Raw genomic sequence first — 20,050 nt, forward strand, 5'->3', positions numbered from 1 at the left:
TTAGCTTTCATAAGTCGAGGGATAGAGTTTAAGAGACGTGATGTAATGATGCAGCTCTATAAAACTCTAGTTAGGCCACACTTGGAGTACTGTGTCCAGTTCTGGTCGCCTCAGTATAGGAAGGATGTGGAAGAATTGGAAAGGGTACAGAGGAGATTTACCAGGATGCTGCCTGGTTTAGAGAGTATGGATTATGATCAGAGATTAAGGGAGCTAGGGCTTTACTCTTTAGAGAGAAGGAGGATGAGAGGAGACATGATAGAGGTGTACAAGATATTAAGAGGAATAGACAGAGTGGACAGCCAGCACCTCTTCCCCAGGGCACCACTGCTCAGTACAAGAGGACATGGCTTTAAGGTAAGGGGAGGGAAGTTCAAGGGGGATATTAGAGGAAGGTTTTTCACTCGGAGAGTGGTTGGTGCGTGGAATGCATTGCCTGAGTCAGTGGTGGAGGCAGATACACTAGTGAAGTTTAAGAGACTACTAGACAGGTATATGGAGGAATTTAAGGTGGGGGGGGGGTTATATGGGAGGCAGGGTTTGAGGGTCGGCACAACATTGTGGGCCGAAGGGCCTGTAATGTGCTGTACTATTCTATGTTCTATATTCCTGTTTCCGCTCAGTTGATGATAGCCTTTTCAACCTTATTAGCTTGGAGAGCCATTTAACTTACATGGAAGGATCTTAATCCACCTACTGGTTTTTATTGGCTTTCCTCCATCATGTCCTGTTTAAGTTTGGAGAAAATAAGACATTCGATACGTCCTTTAAATTTGAAGAAATCTGGCAACCTTTTATTCAATATTTTTCATATGATTTGATTTATTGATTTTTGTACTGACTCTCTTCCAGTTATTTTTCCCAAGTTTTGGAATTGATCAGAAAGTCTTTCTTTTCTTGGGTTTACTCTCAGGATGGACTTTACAGTCCTTTTTTTCCGTTTTGTTTTTGTTTGTAGAGAATAGCGTTTTTTTCATATAAAAATTTCAAAATGTCTTTTTTTATGAATTGATAAGAGGAGAATTAATGATCTTTTTCCTTACTATACCTTCTATATCAGATGAATATTATGTATGATTTTGATAATGGTTATTTCACCTTCTGTATGTATTGCTATTGATATATATATATATATATATATGTGAGATAATTCTCTTCTTGCTTGTATATATGCTTTTTTTGAATCAATAAAAAGATTGAAGAAAGTAACTTTGTGTTTTAAGTTTCTTCCCACTAACTGAGCAGGATACTGTCTATCTTTGAGTATTTGTTGTTTGTCAAGTGGTATCTGTCAACTCTACAGACTTAATATCACTGTGTTGTCAAAGCTGAGATTCCCTGACATTAAATCATTACACGGAATGAGTCAAGACAGTTGGGAAAGGGCCTATTCAAAGCACAAGGTCGTGTTTAAACTTTCTGAGAAGACAAATGCAAGACTGAATGCAAAAATGCACGAATAAATTATTATGGGTCTTGGCGCATCATTTCCTTTAATTATACACCTCCCCATAAAACGCCTGGAAACATCTTTGATAAACTGAAGGCGCTACAAAATGTGGTTGTTATTTTACATCAGCCGATTGGTGGAAGTGAGCCCCCTATCGGATATTCAAACAAATGCACTACTGTAACGTTTAAAGTTAAACAAGGATGCGATAACCATGGTAAAATAATCCCTTTTGATTTAATGTCCGCGATTTCGCAACTGACAGTCATTATGGTATCTACACAAATGTAACTTTATTTATACACATATCGTTTTATGTTACTGTTTATGTTGAAAAATTTGCCGCTTGTTTATTTACAACCTATGAGTTGGTATTAAAACTTCCAAAGAATGAAGTTTTATCTCTGCCGGCAGCTAGACCTTCGGCATTCCAGAGAACCTTGCTGGTCTTCGCCTTGGCACGGCAACATTTAATGTACTCATTTTATTTAAATGTTGAGGGTCACCGCTCCCGTGGATTGTAGTTTGAAAGCAACTTCTGATACAAAACTCTTCCGGAGACTCGACTCGCCGCTTAAAGGACCGGTCGCTACTGCAAACTCTACATTTGAGAACGTGAGGTTAAACCTTTCCAGTCTGAAGATGCCATGTGTGGGTTAAATGTGACAGACAACAACCCGAAACCAGTCTCTGCCTGGAGTTCACTGACACTCGGAACCTCCTCTCACCGACCAGTTCTGGGGGGCCCAGCCCTCAACAACGTTGGTAAGCAGTCTGCCGCTGCTTTAAGGGGGAATGTGTTACATTGGATATTAAACGCTGAAATTAGATAAAAAGAATTTTAAACCCAGAAGAAAGGAGACGGCGACATTGTCGCAACAATGTTTCCTGTTTGACGCGTTTCCCCCCCTCCGAGGACGATGGTAGCAGTCGAGCGGAAGTCCCTGAATCAGTCAGTTGCTGCGAGGAGCTACAGGAAGAAAGTTGGGCACATTATTGCTGAGTGAAAAGTCTTGTTCATTTTAGGCATTGGGAGATGAGGCGAAGGCAAAAGAGGCTTCTTCAGGCGGCTGGCTTAATCATTCTCACTGTGGTGTTCGTGCCAAACATCGGGCTATGGTCTCTTTATAAAGCAAATCAGCTAACGAGCCCGGCTGAATCGGTACAGGTAAAACAACATGCTCACTGCTACCTGCTCTTTGCTTTGTAGTCGTGTTGGGCTGACTTACCTTCATGAATGGAGGCAAGGCTGAGTGTTAACTTTTTTTTACAGCGTTTAACTGTTTTACTGTTAGTCTTAACAGGCTAGCAAATATATTTTGCAACAAGAAGCCACCCACCAAAGTTATGGCTTTGTCTTCAGTGTGTTTTTAAAACGGCATTTTAGCTTATCGGTAAACAAAATTGGGGAAGTACTTAAACATTTTTGAAGTTTTGATCTTGAATTCAAAGGAAGGTGCTGTCAGCTGGCTTGTTCCCCGATTGATCTGTTGTGTCGATGCACCTAGGAGAAAAAAAATGTACCTGTATGATTCATTTCCCAGATCCTGTTAAGTGTTTAAATGGTAGGGCAGTGGCTTTTGAATGTTTGTCTATGACACCCTTTGTACAAGGGTGCTAATGTTCTTTTAGACATTAAAATAAACTTGATGGGATTGAAACTGAAGTGGCGTACCCTTCCTGGTTCCATCCTCTTGTCTTGTTCTGGAGTGAAATTTGCTTCAGTCTCCTGAGAATTGTAACGCTGACGATATCCGAAAACATTTAGATTTCTTCTGCTTGACCCATGAACTCAGAATATTTACCATGTGTTCTTTCTTATGCCAACACATCTCCATCTTAAGATGAAACACTTCCTCTTGCTTGAATAATTTTATCTGAGAGGCAGGCAAGAGCTGAGGTTGATTGATTAAAAAAACAGCATAAAATCGTTTGGAAAGCTTGTTTTGTAAAGGAGGATCAATCTTGGTTTTATATAATAGCTTACCAAACCTTGCTGCTTTTAGTCAATTAAAAACATTTGAACTGTGAAATAGCTATAAGCTTAATTAAATTTTATTTAATAACTAAAGATATTATGTGTGTCTATTCTATATAGTATTTTAATGTAATAAATTGGTAGTTTTTAACAGAAGTGTTAAAAAATTAAACCAAGCGATATCAATTATAAGGAGATTATAGGGCAGGTGACCAGAACCTTTTCAAGGATGTAAAGTTTAAAGGAATGTCTTTAAACAAAGAAGTGAATAACATTCCAAAAGGGATTCAGTGGTATGAATCTGATTATCAAGAATGTTGTGAATTTTGTTGGAGTAATTTTGAAATAGGGCAATAGGGAAGTTGCAAGAATGCGCATATTTCAGTTGCAGGAGTTGAGGAAATATCAATTTGTGGAAAAGTAACACTGGAAAGAATTTAAAATGTTTCAAAATGAAGAACAAGGAGGTGATGTTGATCAAAGAACATAAAGCAGATAGATGAGTAGGATATAGTATGAATGAGCATATGGATAGAAGAGAGAGAACAAAGGTAACAGGGATAAGATGGTGACAATTACCAAAACAGTGGTATCATTAAGCTAATTATTATATACATTCTAATATTGTGTCTCTAATATTAACACCTTAATTCATTATTACTACTGGACCACATCGACTGGCAGTTTTTACCATTCTCCACTATCTCCCTTTTATTACAGGCCAAGGTTGAAGCATTGAATCTGTGGTTATACTGATGAGACTGAGTTTCAAGTTTAAGTAAACATTGTGTGAAATTTTACCAGTTATGGTACATTGAAAATTTAATGGAAAGCCTAAGCTTAGTAAGAGCTGTCAGAAAATTTCACAACATCCAATTTATTAATTCCCAATTCATGGGTACGGGATGGATTGCAGAATTAGGATATTGCAAACAAGATTAACAGACTTTTTATGTCAATGAAAAGTCAATTTGAATTCACCTGTGTAAGTTTTTGTATTTCTGTATGAAAGGCAGATAGGCATAGAAGTGAGCTTATGGTGAGAGATCATCAAGGTAAAACTGATGACCGTGGAATTTAAGATGGATCTAACTTTAGTCGGTACAAAATTTTTTTGGGTGCAAATTTCTATTAACTGTTTTCTATTATTGTGCTGTATTGAAATTAAATCACAATAGAGGAATGGACTGCTGTCATTATTACATTTTACCTTATTATTCAGTATTTTACATTTTATCTGTTGGGGCCAATTAATTTATTATTACAAGTTCTGAAAAAGTAACAATGTGAAGCCTTGACAACAGTGTAAGATTCTCAATCAGAGTACATGTGAAGTTTGCCATCTACTAAGGAGCACAGTCATAGCATAAAGTAATCCTTACTCCATGGGCATAAATATAGTCAATCATTATTCGCTCTTCTTTCCAATTCCATGTACCGTAAGTTGAATATAGAATACTAGTTTTGATGCCAATGTAGGTAAAAGAAATCACAAACTATTGTCAAAGTATCTGGTCTTAGGAGCCCGGAGAAGAGACATTCTTCCATTTGTTCTTATTGCATGTTGATGTTTCATGATTGACCCTGCCTTAATGTTTGGTTTGGGTTAATGATTTCTCATTTGTGTATTTAACTGAAATAAGAACGTTGCCTCACCATCCTTAGCTGCGTGAGTCTGTGGCATAGATCGCCTTTGCCATTGGAGCGTAAATACCTTAGAAATAGTTCAGAGGTGTGAAAGAAAGAAACTTGGGATTCTTCAGTCTTGGTGTTTAATAGAATTCCACGTTGTACTTGGATAGAAAAAAATAGTATAGATCCAAAGGCACAGGTTAAAAGTGTGAAAGGGCAAATGTATGAAAATATCAGCAAGTGTTTCATTTCGTAGAGGAACAGCAGTAATTTAAATAACTTAAAGGCAACTCACTTTCCTCTTTAAATCAGAATTGGCTAGTTCTGCTGTAAATGAAAATGAAAAACTCTAGATGCTGGAAAATACCGACAGGTCAGGCGGCATATGTGGAAAGAAAAACAGTTGGCATTTCGTATCTGGCACACTTTGGGTGGCATGGTAGCATAGTGGTGTGCACAATGCTTTACAGTTCCAGCAACCCGGGTTCAATTCCTGCAGCTGCCTGCAAGGAGTTTGTATGTTCTCCCCATGAAACATGTGGGTTTCCTCTGGGTGCTTCTGTTTCCTCCCTCAGTCCAAAGACATTTCGGTTGGTAGGTTAATTGATTATTGTAAATCGTCCTGTGATTAGGCTAGGATTAAACTGGGGGTTACCGGGCGGTGAGGCTCAAAGGGCTGGAAGGGCCTTTTGTATCTCAATAAATGAATAAACTAATAATAAAAGAATTAAGAAAGGGACAGACAATTTAGTTTAGATATTACTAGTTGCCAGCAAGAATATTTATGGTCAGAATTCACAACTAATTTAATAAATAGCTACTTTATGGTTGAGTTGGAAGGATGAGGTAAAAATAATTAAGTTGCCCTTAATCTGAACCCACTGGCGATTTCTTAATTATGTATTGATTTTATTTTGTAATTCTGGTGGAACTGCTTATATATAAACAGTTATTATCTGCTTATGGATAATTATAGCTAACTCGGTCAGATTGGTAGTGGAAGCTGAGCCAATAGAGTGCACTGGATACTGCAGCCCACCACTGAAAAAACCCAGTCCACAATTCTGTGTCTTCGGCTACATAAATCTGCAAAGTAATTGTTACAGTTTTCTTAGTATATGTAAGTCTTCCAGATACCGGGGAGATTTGCTGCAGTTCATTGCACAGCATTCTTTTGTTAGATTAAAAATCATTAGAAGCACTTTTTGTAGAATCGGGGACCCAGTCATCTGTTTTACAACCTATTTTGTGCATTAAAATAGAATTGTGGAATATTAGAACTTTGAGCAGCTCACAAAAACTGTTTACAGAACAGTAGGGGCCTCACTTCTGTCTCCCTTCATCCACAACTCAGTGAGTTCCACACTTGCCACAATGTCGAGCACTTCCGTCGCTTCCGTCTCTCAGCCCACTTGTTTGGCAAGGATTTCACGCCCCGTCAACTGTTTTCAGCGCTCCTCCTCCTCTTGGATGCCCCTCTCTGGATCTTTTCATCTCGACTTCAGCATTCCTCTCTCCTCCTCCAGTCTTACTCCCTGTGAATGCATTGCTCCCTACTCTCTCTGCACCATCCCGACTTTGCCACCGAACCTGCAGACAAGGGTGGTGCGCAGACCTCTATCTTACTGGGGCCAGGCACCACTTGGACAACTTCTCATTCTTGCCTCTCAAGGACACCGTTCCAGACCAGCAGAACACTGTCTTTGACAACATCATTGACCACATCCATTCTGGAGAACTCCCATCCACTGCCCCCAAACTCATAATTCTCTTAGTTTGCTAACAACTGCTCACTTCCATCTTCTACCCAAAATTCACAAACCGGACTGTCTGGGTAGTTCTATTGTGTCTGCCTGCTCCTGCCCACTGAACTCGTGTCCTTGTATTTCAGTTCCATTTTATCCCCCTTGGTTCAGTCCCTTCCCATCTTCATTCACAATGCTTCTCATGCCCTTGATCTCCATAATTTTAATTTCCCTGACCCTGACTGCCTCATTTTCACCATAGATGTTCAGTCCCTATCAAGAAGGTCTCAAAGCTCTCTGCTTCTTTCTCGACAAAAGAACCAATCAATTTCCCTCCATCACCACCCTCCTCTGTCTGACAGAGCTTATCCACACCCTGAACAAATTTTCCTTTGGCTTCTCCCCCTTTCTCTAAACTTGAGGGGTGGCCATGGATACTCGCATGGGCCCCAGGCATGCCTGCCTCTTCGTTAGCTACACAGAAGAGTCCATGTTCAAAGCCTTCTCCGGTTATACACCGCAGCTCTTCCCCCATTATATTCATGACCACCTTGGTGCTGCTCCTTGCACCTGCACTCAGCTTGCCAATTTTATCAACTTTGTCTCCAACTTCCACCCTGTGTTTAAATTCCCTGACACCTCCCTCCACTTACTGGATTTCTCCCTGTCTGTATCTCTGGAAACAAACTGTCAAACCACCATCTTTTATAAATCTATTGATTTGCATGGTTATTTTGAGTATACCTCTTCCCATCCTAACTCCTGTAAAAATGCTATTCCCTTTACTCAGTCTCTTTGCCTCTGTCACATCTGTTTTTCCAGAACACAGCTTTCCATTCCATGATGTCATCCTCCTTTAAAGAACAGGGTTGCTTTCCCTTACTATTGATGCTGCCCTCACCCACACCTCCTCCATTTTCTACACATCCCCACTCACCTCATCTTCCCATGGCCTTAATGGAGATAGAGTTCCTTTCATCTTTACCTATCACCCCATCAACCTCCTCATCCAACTCGTTATCTTCTACAGCTCCTGCCATCTCCAAAGGGATCTTACCACTGAAAATTTCTTTAGGTCCATCTCTCCCCCCTCCCCCCGCTTTGCAAAGGGATTGCTCCCTCTGCGATTTCCTCGTCCATTTGTCTCTTCCCACTAATCTCCCACCTGGCACTTGCCTCTGCAAGTGGCCTAAGTGCAACACCTGCCCATACACCTCCTCCCTCACCTCCGTTCAGGGTCCCAGGCAGTCCTTCCAGGTGAGGCAACAGTTCACCTGCAAATCTGCTGGGGTTGTCTTTTGTGTCCGGTGCTCCCAATGTACTGTATTTGTCAAGGTGGAAGTGGATAGCAAGTTTGTAAATTGGTGGGGGCAAAGTATGTTTGGAATGCTGAGGGTGGAGTGCCATGGGAGGGGTATGGGACACGTTGCAGGCAAGCAGTGCCAGAAGTGGGGCTGGCACGGTACAGACACAGCCAGCCCTGAGACACCAGGCAGGCTCATCTGATTCCAAACAATGATTTATTGATCATTACAGTATGTCTCTCTGGTGCTTCCCACTCCCCTCTTCCACCCTTTCCTTTTTCCCAACCATAATTTCCCTCTCCCTACCACTTTCACACTCTCAGTCCACAATACAGACCCCTGTCAGAATCAGGTTTATCATCACTCACACGTGTCATTGATTATTTTTGTGGCAGTAGTACAGTGCAATACATAAAATTGCTATATACACCCCCCCCCCAAGACTTTTGCATAGTACTCTGCTTGTGCTCCTAGCAACACTCACAAAGCTGAAGGAACTCAGGTTTTCCAGGCAGCATCTGTGGTGTGAAATGGACATTTGACATCTCCGGTCAAGTTCCTTCATCAGGACTGATGAACGATTTGACCCAAAACATTGACTACCCAGTTCCCTTCATAGATTCTGCCTGACCTGCTGGATTCTTCCAGATTTTTGTGTGTTGCTTCAGATTTCCAGCATCTGCAGTCTCATCTGTCACCACTTGTACTCCTGGTTTCCTGTTCCATGACACTTCTGAGGGCTTTACCGTTCACTCTATAAGTGCTACCCTAGTTAGATTTCCCATAGTGCAGCATTTGGCACTTATCTGGATTGCAGGAATTGCCAGTCCTCAAAACATCTGCATTGTTGATCAGGATCCCCTGTAATTTCCGATACCTTCTTCCCTGTCTACAGTACCACCTATTTCAGTCTCATCTGCAATCTTACTAAACAAGCTTTGCACATTCTCATCTGAATCATTTGTATAAACAAAGAGCAACAAAGCCTCCAGTCTGAGAAATAACGTTTCACCATTGTACCTTCCTCTTAAAATCTTGCAGTTATCATCCCTGGAACCATGCCTTAAAGGACATTTAACAATATAAGCAACTCTTCCAGTTATCGCAAGGGAGTGAATGGATGGTACCATGATGGGAAGAAGGATGGTGGGAGACTGCCTCCAGGGATCAGAGAGACCAGAACAAGCTGTTGAAGAACTGTGTGCATTAATGATATGTTTGTGTGCATGGGAACCTTGGAGACTCTTCAAGGATACAGCTGGCTTTTACAAAGAAACCCTCTGAGGATGCTACTTGCCAAAGCACTTTTATTTAATCTATTTTAGCAGCCATGTCATAGCAAAGTTCAAAGTAAAATTTATTGTCAGAGTACATACAAACCTGAGATTCTTTTTCTGCAGGCCTGCTTAGCAAATCTATAGAACAGTAACAGTAAACATCAGGAATATAAACTGTAAACAAACTGTGCAAATACAGATAAATAGATAACAAATAACGAGCATGAAATAACAATACAAAAGAGTCCTTAAATGAGTGCAGTTATCTCCTGTTGTTCAAGAGCCTGATGGTTGAGGGGAGTAACTGTTCCTGAATTTGGTGGTGCAAGAAACAAGGTACTTGTACCTTCTGCCTGATGGCAGCAGCAAGAAAAGAGCCTAGCCTGGCTGGTGAGGATCTTTGATGATGGATGCTGCTTTTCTACTGCAATGTTTCATGTAGATGTGCTCAATGGTTGGGAGGGTTTTACCTGTGATGTACTGGGGTGAATCTACTACCTTTTGTAGGATTATCTGCTCAAAGACACTGTTGAAAAAATTAAAAACCACTGTAATCCATTTCATAAAAAAAGGCCCTTGTATATAATTTTAATTTAATGATACATGTACCACATCCCTGTAACAGTTAATTGCTGATGAGGGGATTTCTTTTCCCTTTTCTCTTAAAAATTATAGTTCTGTTTTCGTTTTTTATAATCTACCACCTATGGAACAATTGGATCCACTTAGAGTATTTTGAATGAAATGGGAAAACTATTTTATGCATGAGATAGTTTATGATAGTTAGTTTTATAATTAAAACGTTTGGGTTAAACATCTGAACACATTCAACTTCCTGGTTTAATGCTGGTGCAACTTTTTTTTCAACCCGGCGATGTCTCCAATAGGCAGCTGTGTATCAGGGAACTTAGGGGCATGTCTATTACTTTTAATCCTCCTAGTGATGTTGTCTTGTAGTTATTATTCCCCCTGGTGGTAACTTTGAGCTTTGTGTAGTTCTTTTATTGCCTTCATACCAATTCTGATCTTTATTCAGTATTCATTGTTGTATTGTAATGATTATAAACTGAAGAAATTTTACATTAAAGTATGGACATATCATATCATTAAATTATTCATTAAAGCATTAATTCAAATATGGGTATGAAATGAATACATTCCCCCACTTTCAATGCCTCAAAAAGGTAGGATCCATTATTAATGGTCACCCAGGAAACACACTCTTCTCATTGCTAACATAAGAAGGGAAGTCCAGGAGCCTGAAGACACACACTCAACGTTTTAGGAACAGCTTCTTTCCCTCCACCATCGGATGTCTAAACGGACAATAAACCCTTTTTGTGTGACTTATTTAATTTTTAAAATATATGCAGTGCCTTACGAAAGTATTCAGCCTATAACCCTTTCTTCACATAAAATGAGTATTATAACCAGGGATTTTGATCAATTTAACTGAGTACTTTTATTTGTGAGTTACATGCTCCGCTTTTCACAGTAGAGCACACAAAAAATGGAAAATTGTAAAGAATGAGGAATTAAAAATTCAAGAACTGGAATATCAGCATTTCAAAGGTATTGATTTCCCCTTTGCTCAGTGCTTAGTTGAACCACCTCTTGCAGCTATTACAGTCTGTAGTCTTTGGATTATTCTATATTAGCTTTGCACAACATGATGGAGCAAGGATCCTTTTGCAAAATGCTCAAGTTGTACGAGGTTAGTTGGGGAGTGGCAGTGGACAGCAGACAGCAATCTTGAGGTCTTGCCTGAAATGTTTGATTGGATTAAGGTCAGGGTTCTGATTGGGGCACTCAAGGACATTGATTTTCTTTATTTGAAGCCACTCCATGGGTGCTCTGGCAGTGTGCTTCGGGTCGTTGTCCTTCTGAAAGACAGATTTTTTCCCCAGTTTAGGCTTCCTGGAAGAAGCTAACAGGTTTTTTATCCGGAATCTCCCTGTATTTAGTAGAATTAATTTTCCCATCGATCTTGACCAGATTTCCAATGCCTGCTGCTGAAAAGCATCCCCACAGCATGATACTTTACAGTAGTGTTGGTGTTACCTGGCTGATGTGATCTACGCTACACGTACTGCTTAGTTTTGAATCCAAAAAGTTCCACTTCAGTCTCATCTGACCACAAGACCTTCTTCCGCATTTTTACAGCATCTTCTAATTGACTCTTTATAAATACCTTATGGGCAAATATACTTTTTTTTAGTCAGGGCTCCTTCCATAAATATCCTTCTTGTGCAATGCCATGGAGACTGTGGAGCCATGAGCTTCATCTCCAGTTGCAGCCACTGACTTCTGCAGCTCATCAGAGTGACTGTTGGTGTCACAGTAGCTTCTCTTACAAGAGCCATTCTTCTCTGGCGACTAAGTTTAGAGGGTTGACCTGACGTAGCAGTGTGGCTGTGGTTCATATTTTTTCCTACTTTTTCATGATGGATTGCTCAGTGCCTTTGAGATGATCTTGTTCCCCTCCCCAGATTTGTACTTCTCTGTTATCATTTCCCTGACTTGTCTTGAATGCTCTTTTGTCTTAATTTGGGATTTTGGTCTGTTGAAAATCTGCCATTCTCTCGGACGTTACAGAGAGGGAGGTTATTGACTCTTATGAATTCATTGAAAACAAGTGATCCTCCAAATTTCTAAATCAAGAAATTGGTTGAGTTGGTAAGATAATACTGTATAGAGAATTGCATCTGAGGTAAGTTCGCTTAGCAATTACAAAGGGGATGTATGCTTTTTCAGCCTCACAATTTTTAATTAACTGTAGACTGGTTTTGAAATTTTTATTTTGATTTGACATGATGCACAATCTACAAATCTACAAATGTTTTGTAGTTTAGCTCAAAAAATCCTACTTCAATATATTTTAAATTTGGAAACTGAGACAATAAAATGTGAAAATAGTTGGGGGCTAAATACTTTTTCCAAGGCAAATGTATTGTAATTTGTAGTGTATTTTATGCATTGCATTGTATTGTTGCCACAAAGCAACATATTTCACTGCATATATCAATGATAATAAACCTAATTCTGATTAATATCTAGATTTTATCATTCACCAATCATCAAACTAAATAGGAAATCTATTAGATTTTAACACATGTTAAGCAATTTCAAAATTAGCAACTCCATTACTTTTAAGAGAAAATCTGCAGATGCTGGAAATCCAAGCAACACACACAAAATGCTGGAGGAGCTCAGCAGGCCAGGCAGCATCTATGGAAAGAGTACAGTCAGCATTCAGGGCCCTTTAGCAGGACTTTTAAAAATAATTTAGTTTGAGACGCAGACATCACAGGCATAACATACATCCCTAATTGCCCTTGTGAAGATGATGGTAAGCTGCATCCTTGAACTCCTGCAGTATTTTTCGTGAAAGCTCAATTGCTTTGGGCATGTAATATATTTCCAAGACAGCATTGTGTACAATTTGGAGGATAACTTGCATATTTTGTTCTTCTTGATGGTAGGCATCATGGGAGATGCTAACTGCCAAGCTAAGTGGGTCATGCATCATTTGCTGAAGCTGCATCCACCCCAGTGAGTGGAGTGTATTCCAGCATACTGCAGCTTCATGTCTTAGATCTGGGATATTGGGAAGTGAAGCACTTAATACAGGAGATCCAGCTCTTAATCTGTAACCAGTTTACTTGAGTTGAATTGTTAATCATTGTTGATTGTTGTTGACTCAGCAATAGTAATTCCATTTAATGTTAAGGGTGGGTGGTTAGACTTTCATGTTGGAGATGGTTGTTGCCTTGGGATATTGCTGGCAAAATTTCGGATACTGACGAGAGGGTGTACAGGAGCGAGAGATATCAGCCGGTTGAGTGGTGTTGCAGCAACAACCTTGCACTCAGTGACAGTAAGGACAAAGAACTGGTTATGAACTTCAGAAAGGGTAAGACGAAGAAACATGCACCAGTCCTCATAGAGGGATCGAAGTGGAAAGAGTGAGCAAGGGGAGCATTCTAACTGGCTGCATCACTGTCTGGTGTGGGGGCGGGGGGGCTACTGCAGATGATCAAAATAAGCTGAAGAGAGTTGTAAACTTAGCCAGTTCTGTCATGGGGACTAGCCTCCATAGCATCCAGGATATCTTCAAGGAGTGAGGCCTCAAAAAGGCAGCATCCAACATTAAGGAACACCAACACCCAGGACCTGTTCTATTCTCATTGCCAGTAATGATCAGTGTCAACAATTCAGTACTTTCTAAAAGCACCTTCAAGGATTTGCAAACATCCATATATTCCTTAGAACTGTCATTTTAATCGAATGCCTCTTCATCTTTCTGCAATATTTATCTTCTTCCTGCAATATTTATCATCTTCTTTCTATGTATCTTCTTTCTACAGTATAGTTCTGTGTTAAGTTTCATTTACCATTTATCAAGCAGCCCAACTATGTCTTCTCACAGTCTTTTAATATCCTGCTCACTAAAAAGCTTAATGTGATCTGTAAATTAGCAAATGTCAGAATAGCAGTGATCTCAAATTTGCCCTTAGAGAACATCTGACTTTCCTTCTTAAACCTGAAAAACAACTGATTCACCCATCTTCTCAGATTTCTGCCTTTTAAAGACAATCTTTTATTCATGTTGCTGGGAAATCCTTTAATTCCATAGATCTCAATTTTGCTAATTAGCCTTCTGTTTCAGAATTTATCCAACACCTTCTGAAAAGTTGACATTAATTGTATTTCCATTATCAATTTTCCTGATCACTGCATTTAAAAAAAAATTGGATTAGTCAAACATGTGTCACCTTGTGTGACCCGTGCTGGTTCAACTTCATCTGTTCAATTTTCTTCAAGTAGTTTTAATGTCTTTCTGGATTTATTGTTTCTATAAGCTCCCACACTACCAGACTTAAATTATAGGGCTTATGCTTAGTTGATGTATGCTCACATCCCTTTTTAAATATAGATACTATATTTAATATATTTCAGTCTTCGGCGTCTCCTCTACATCTAGGGAAAAAAGAAGAATACTGTATAACTATCTCCAACCCACCTCCTGTCACGTAATATTCTATTTGGATCAGGTGACTTGCTTTCATTGCTACTTTTTTATTTAAAAAAAAAGTTTCTTTATGAATCTCCCCCTTACTGCCCCAATCTCTTAAACTTTATATATTCCCTTTTATTGGATTCTGGCAGCATCCTCTTCCTTGGTAGAGGAATATTCATTATTACTCCAGCTCAGTTTTTGCTCATTGTATAGATCTACATCTTCCTATAGATCTTTATCCATAATCTGCCTCACTCTTCCCTTGCTTTCCACATGCTGTCTACACACCTGTGGTGCTTCATGCCAACAGGTAAGAAGAACTCACTGAGTAAAAAAATAAGGTGCTGGCAAACTCAGTTCTTCCCCTTCAAAACAACTTAACTGTGCAAGTTGAGGACAATGACTGAATATTGTAGTCATGGATAGTAGACAATCAGGAAATGTGTCCTCCTTCCTAAATTAGGGATTGGGAAATGTTTTCCCTGTTGAGAAGAAAGCGTCAACAGTTTGCTTTTTCTAAAGGAAATAAACACTGGTGTGTTGCTTTTAGTGTTTGCCTCATTTAAGAGAGAACTAGCAACAAGTATTATCTGAGTTCAACCTGAATCCATCTGGGGGTCGGGAAAAGGGAGACAGAATAAACCCAGAACTCACCTGTGAAGGAGCTTGCTTTCGTCTGCACACCTTTAATTAAATCTTTATGATTGCATTAATACTGCTGTCATTGACACATTATGCTTTTGGCCAATGCAGTCCCCCAAACCAGATCCAGCATGCCTCCTTCTCTGTTGGATTAAAAACTTATTGATCAAGAAGTTCTCCTTAAGAATGCTTTGAACATTCCTTCAACATTTGCCCTTCTACACCAACATTAAATCATTCAACATGCAAGTTATTGAATTAATGCAGTCACCACATTTGCAGTTCTATGTCCTTTCCTGTAGACTTTTTCCTCTATTTTTCTCTTACTATTCAGTGCTGTAAGAAGTTTTGGTTGAGTGACAGCTCCGTCTTTGATTTTTGAGGTCAAGCAAATGGATTCTATACTTTTCAAGGATACCCTGTACTTTCAGCACTGGAATATTTCTCTTAATATTAATGCCTTATCTCTTTTTCCATTTCCCTATCTTTTCCGAACACCTTGTGTATCATCAGATATTATGTAACTATGTTTCCTCTTTTCTGTTTTAGCAATGACAATTACAACACAATTCCAGATAGAAATTTGAATTTTCAGCTGCCTGACCTTATCCACCACACTTCGCATTTATGTACCTGCATTCTGAATTGTATTTGTATTGTTTTTAGCGGTCTGCTTCCATCTTTTAACAGTCCCTCTCCGTGCATGTTAGTCCTTATTCCTTTTACTGCTGGTGATCACCTTCAACTCCAACCTCGCCAACTCTCACCACTCCTGCAGCAGCCACTCCCCCAGCTCCTGGTATAGCAATATATCAGCAGCTGAGTTGGGGGAAACCATATGACATGAACTGCAAGCAGTGATGTGATCTACACTGACCAAGACTGCAACATGAAAGTATCCTGCAGCTTCCCATCCTCACATTTTCCAAACAAATTACTAATAACATTTCTCGTTGTCAGTCTTTCTGCATACAAGTTCTCGATCCATTTTGAGCTAAAATTGCTTGATTTCACGTTTTGAATCTTCATTATTTTATTCTCACTTTCAGTGCATCGGGGTTATTTTGCTTTGGCGTGAAGGGTAGATAAATAACGAAATCATCCAAGAAATAGATTACAATTCTACACATAAACTGATAGATCATAAATTTTCTAAAATGACTGTGAAGACAAATTATGTATTTTCCAGGCTAAGAACATGCCACATTCCATAGGTCTGGACTTTTGTTGAAAAGTCCCCAAGAGGTGCGAAAGGGTTGATTTGGATGATTCGTTTTACTAAGATTCTGGGGAAATGTGCAAGTTTTACAGGAAGAATGAGTGAAACAAATTAAGATGCATGGAAGGTCTAATGAGACAGGACATGATGTTATAGATAGACCGTTGGCTTGAGCTCTGAGACTACTTTTATTATGAAGAGAAGAGATGTATATCAAAAGTGTTGTGATGTAAATCTTCAAAGTCATAAGTAATGAACTGGTGGAGATCTTGCAGGTAATAATTGGAAGCCCTCTCCTTTGAGCCTCCTTTGTATTTTTCATCAGCATCATCATTGATATATCTCAACATCACATCTTACCCTTCATTTGATTGCTTCAAAGTCCACTGCCAGTCCAGGGATTTCTGCTGTGATGCAGGTAATGGAGACAGTATCCCAAATAATGATTTGGCATACAGGAAGTAGATAGAGAGCCTCATGACATGGTGCCATGACAACAACCTTTCCCTCAATGTCAGCAAAACAAAGGCACTGGTAATTTACTTTATGGTGGGGCAAGGTGCACATGCTCTTGTTTACATCAATGGCACTGAGGTTGAGAGCGCCGAGCGATTCAAGTACCTGGGAATAAACGTCGCCAGTAGCCTGTCCTGGTAGAAACACATTGATGCCATGACCAAGAAAGCTCACCAGCACTTCTAGATCCTCAGGAGGCTAAAGAAATTTGGCCAGTTCCTTTTGACACTCAATTTTTATTGGTCCACATAGAAAGCATCCTTTCCAGATGCATCACAGCTTGGGATGGCAACTGCTTTGCACGCAACGGTAAGAAATTGTGGATACAGCAGAGCACATCACAAAAACCAGCCACCCCTCAATGGACTCTGTCTATATTTCTTGCTGCCTTGGGTAAAAAAAACAGTATAATAAGACTTGAGCAGAATTAGGCCACGTGGCTCATTGATTCTCTCCACCATTTCATCATGGCTGATCCAATTTTCCTCTCAGCCCTAATATTCTGCCTTCTCCCCATATCCCTTCATGCCCTGACCAATCAAGAACTTATCCATCTTAAACACACCCAATGTCCTGGCTTCCACAGCTGCCTGTAGCAATGAATTCCACAGATTCATCATACTCTGGCTAAAGAAATTCCCCCAATCTCTATTCGGAGGCTGTGTCCTCCAGTCCTAGACTCCCCCACCATAGGAAATATCCTCTCAACATCCAATCTATCTAGGCCTTTCAACATTTGATATGTTTCAATGAGATCACTTCTCATTCTTCTAAATTCCAACTAGTAAAGGCCCAGAGCCATCAATCATTCCTCACTCGACTAACCTTTCATTCCTGAATTTATTCTCATGACCCTCCTCTGAACCCCCTCCAATACTGGCACATCGTTTCTTGGATCAGGGGCCCAAAACTGCTTATAATTCTGTGTGAGGCCTCACCAGTGCCTTGTAAAGCCTCAGCATTACATCCTTGCTTTTGTATTCTAGTACTCTCAAAATTACTGCTAACATTTGCATTTACCTTCCTCACCACTGACTCAACCTTTATGAAATCCCACTTGAGGACTCTCAAGTTCATTTGCATCTCAAGTTTTCTCCCTGTTTAGAAAATGGTCTGTGCTTTTCAAAGTGCGTAACCATACCCTTCCTGACACTGGTTTCCACTTGCTGCTTCTACACTCGTTCTTCTTATCTGTCTAGATCATCCTGCAGCCTCCCTGTTTCCTCAACACTATCTGAGCCTCCACCTATCTTTGCATTATCTGCAAACCTAACCACAAAGTCATCCATTCCATCATCCAAATCTTTAACATGCAACATAAAAAGAAGCTGTCTCAACAACAAGCGTTGCTAAACACCACTAGTCACAGATGGTCAACTAGGAAAGGCTCCCTTTATTCCCACTCTGCCTCCTGCCAACCAGCTACTGCTTTCTCCATGTTATTATCTTTCCTGTAATACCAAGGGCTCTTATCTTGTTAAGCAGCCTCATGTGTGGCACCTTGTCAAAGGCCATTTGAAAATCCAAGTACACAACATCCACAGATTCTCCTTTGTCTGTCCTGCTTGTTATTTCAAAGAATTCTAGCAGATTTTTCAGACAAGATTTCCCCTTAATTTTCCCCTATTTCATCATGGCCTCCAAGTACCCTGAAACCACATAAGACCATAAGACATGGGAGCAGAAATATGGTTCATCAAGTCTGCTGCGCCATTCAATCATGGCTGATTCTTTATTGTAAAATCTACTCCTCAATCCCAGTTCCCTGCCTTCTCCCCATAACCTTTGATGCCATGTCCAGTCAAGAAACTATCAATCTCTACCTTAAATACACCCAACGATCTGGCCTCCACAGCTGCATGTAGCAACAAATTCCACAGATTCATCACCCTTTGGGTAAAGAAATTTCTCTGCATCTCTGTTTTGAAAGGGCGCCTCTCTATCCTGAGGCTATGCCTCTTGTCCTAGATTCTCCCACCATGGGAAACATCCATTCCACATCTACTCTGTCTAGGCCTTTCAACTTTCAAAAGGTTTCAATGAGATCCCTTCTCATCCTCCTGAATTCCAGTGAGTACAGAGCCAGAGCCACCATATGATCATATGGTTCATCATATGATAACCCTTTCATTCCCAGAATCATCCTAGTCAACATTAGTAGTTGATTCCCAACATCTTCCTAACCACTACAGTCAGTCTAACTGGCTTATAATTTCCTTTCTTCTGTCTTCCACCATTCCTGAAGAGCAGAGTGACCATTTACATTCACCAGAGGCATTCACTCTCCCTCCCCCCTCCCCATAAGCAGCAGATACAAAGCCTGAATGCTCATATCACCAGGCTGGTGAACTATGCTGCTGTTATGAGACTCTTGAATGGTCCCCTCCCAGTCAATACGAATGGATTTTTTGACCTCACAATCTACCTTTGCACCTTTTGTCCACCCGCACTGCTCTACACTTTGTACTGTAACTCTTTGTTTTGCACTCTATCATTGTTTTACTATGTGCTACCTCAATTGTAATGAATTGATTTGTGACAATAATACACTAATAACAATAAGGTGCAGGAAGTGGCCATGAGGCCATTCAGCCCACAATGTCTGCTCGGCCATTCAATGTAATGTAATGCAGTATGAAACCACTTCTTAACCCTTTTCTGCGTGTCCGAGTTATATAATATTCAACTGTGCTTTTCTAATTTTATTTTTGATATAATTGCCACAAATTTAATATTTTCCTAACACAATGCAAATATGATGGCCAGTTCTTGTTGCTTGACCAACTAGTTGCAATTTGTTGACAATGTAAAAACAACAAATATTTACAATCTGGAAAGAAGGGAAAACTGCAGACATTGTGCATCACCAGGGTGTTCATCTTGCAGCAGCTCATTGAATTATGTGTTTCATGCCAGAATTAGCTAGATTCCTTATGGGTTTTGTCATATATATTGGGTATCTGTAAACTGCTAACTGAGCACATTTAAACCTACCAGCTGAATGCATCTATCAATATTATATTGCCCTGAACTAACCTTTTTCTTTTACATTTTAATAAGGGGTTACCAATCAAGCCAAGACAAAAAGCCATTTTCATTGGTGAAGAGGTAAGGAAGAAAGACTGGCATGACAATGAAGCAATCATCGCAGATGCAGCAAGAATAGGTATGTACCAAGAAAATTATTCAGTTACAGTGCAACATTTGTGTTTAATTAAATGCGTTCTCGCAGCTTTGTTCACAGCGATTGGAAAAGGTAGCTGGGAA

At 39.9% G+C, this 20,050-nt stretch overlaps 1 protein-coding gene across 1 annotated transcript in view; it reads left to right on the forward strand.

The window, feature by feature from the left end:
• The first annotated feature begins 2,294 nt into the window (after positions 1 to 2,294).
• The window catches only part of LOC132405520 (polypeptide N-acetylgalactosaminyltransferase 10-like), a 76,980-nt gene continuing 59,224 nt past the window's right edge, over positions 2,295 to 20,050 (forward strand). The window contains exons 1-2 of the mRNA XM_059990395.1: positions 2,295 to 2,618; positions 19,844 to 19,949. Of these exons, the coding sequence (XP_059846378.1) occupies positions 2,487 to 2,618; positions 19,844 to 19,949 (238 nt within the window). The 5' untranslated portion in view covers positions 2,295 to 2,486. The remainder of the gene's footprint in view (positions 2,619 to 19,843; positions 19,950 to 20,050) is intronic.

The sequence above is a fragment of the Hypanus sabinus genome, chromosome 15 (assembly GCF_030144855.1).
Source record: "Hypanus sabinus isolate sHypSab1 chromosome 15, sHypSab1.hap1, whole genome shotgun sequence".
Lineage (NCBI taxonomy): Eukaryota > Metazoa > Chordata > Chondrichthyes > Myliobatiformes > Dasyatidae > Hypanus > Hypanus sabinus.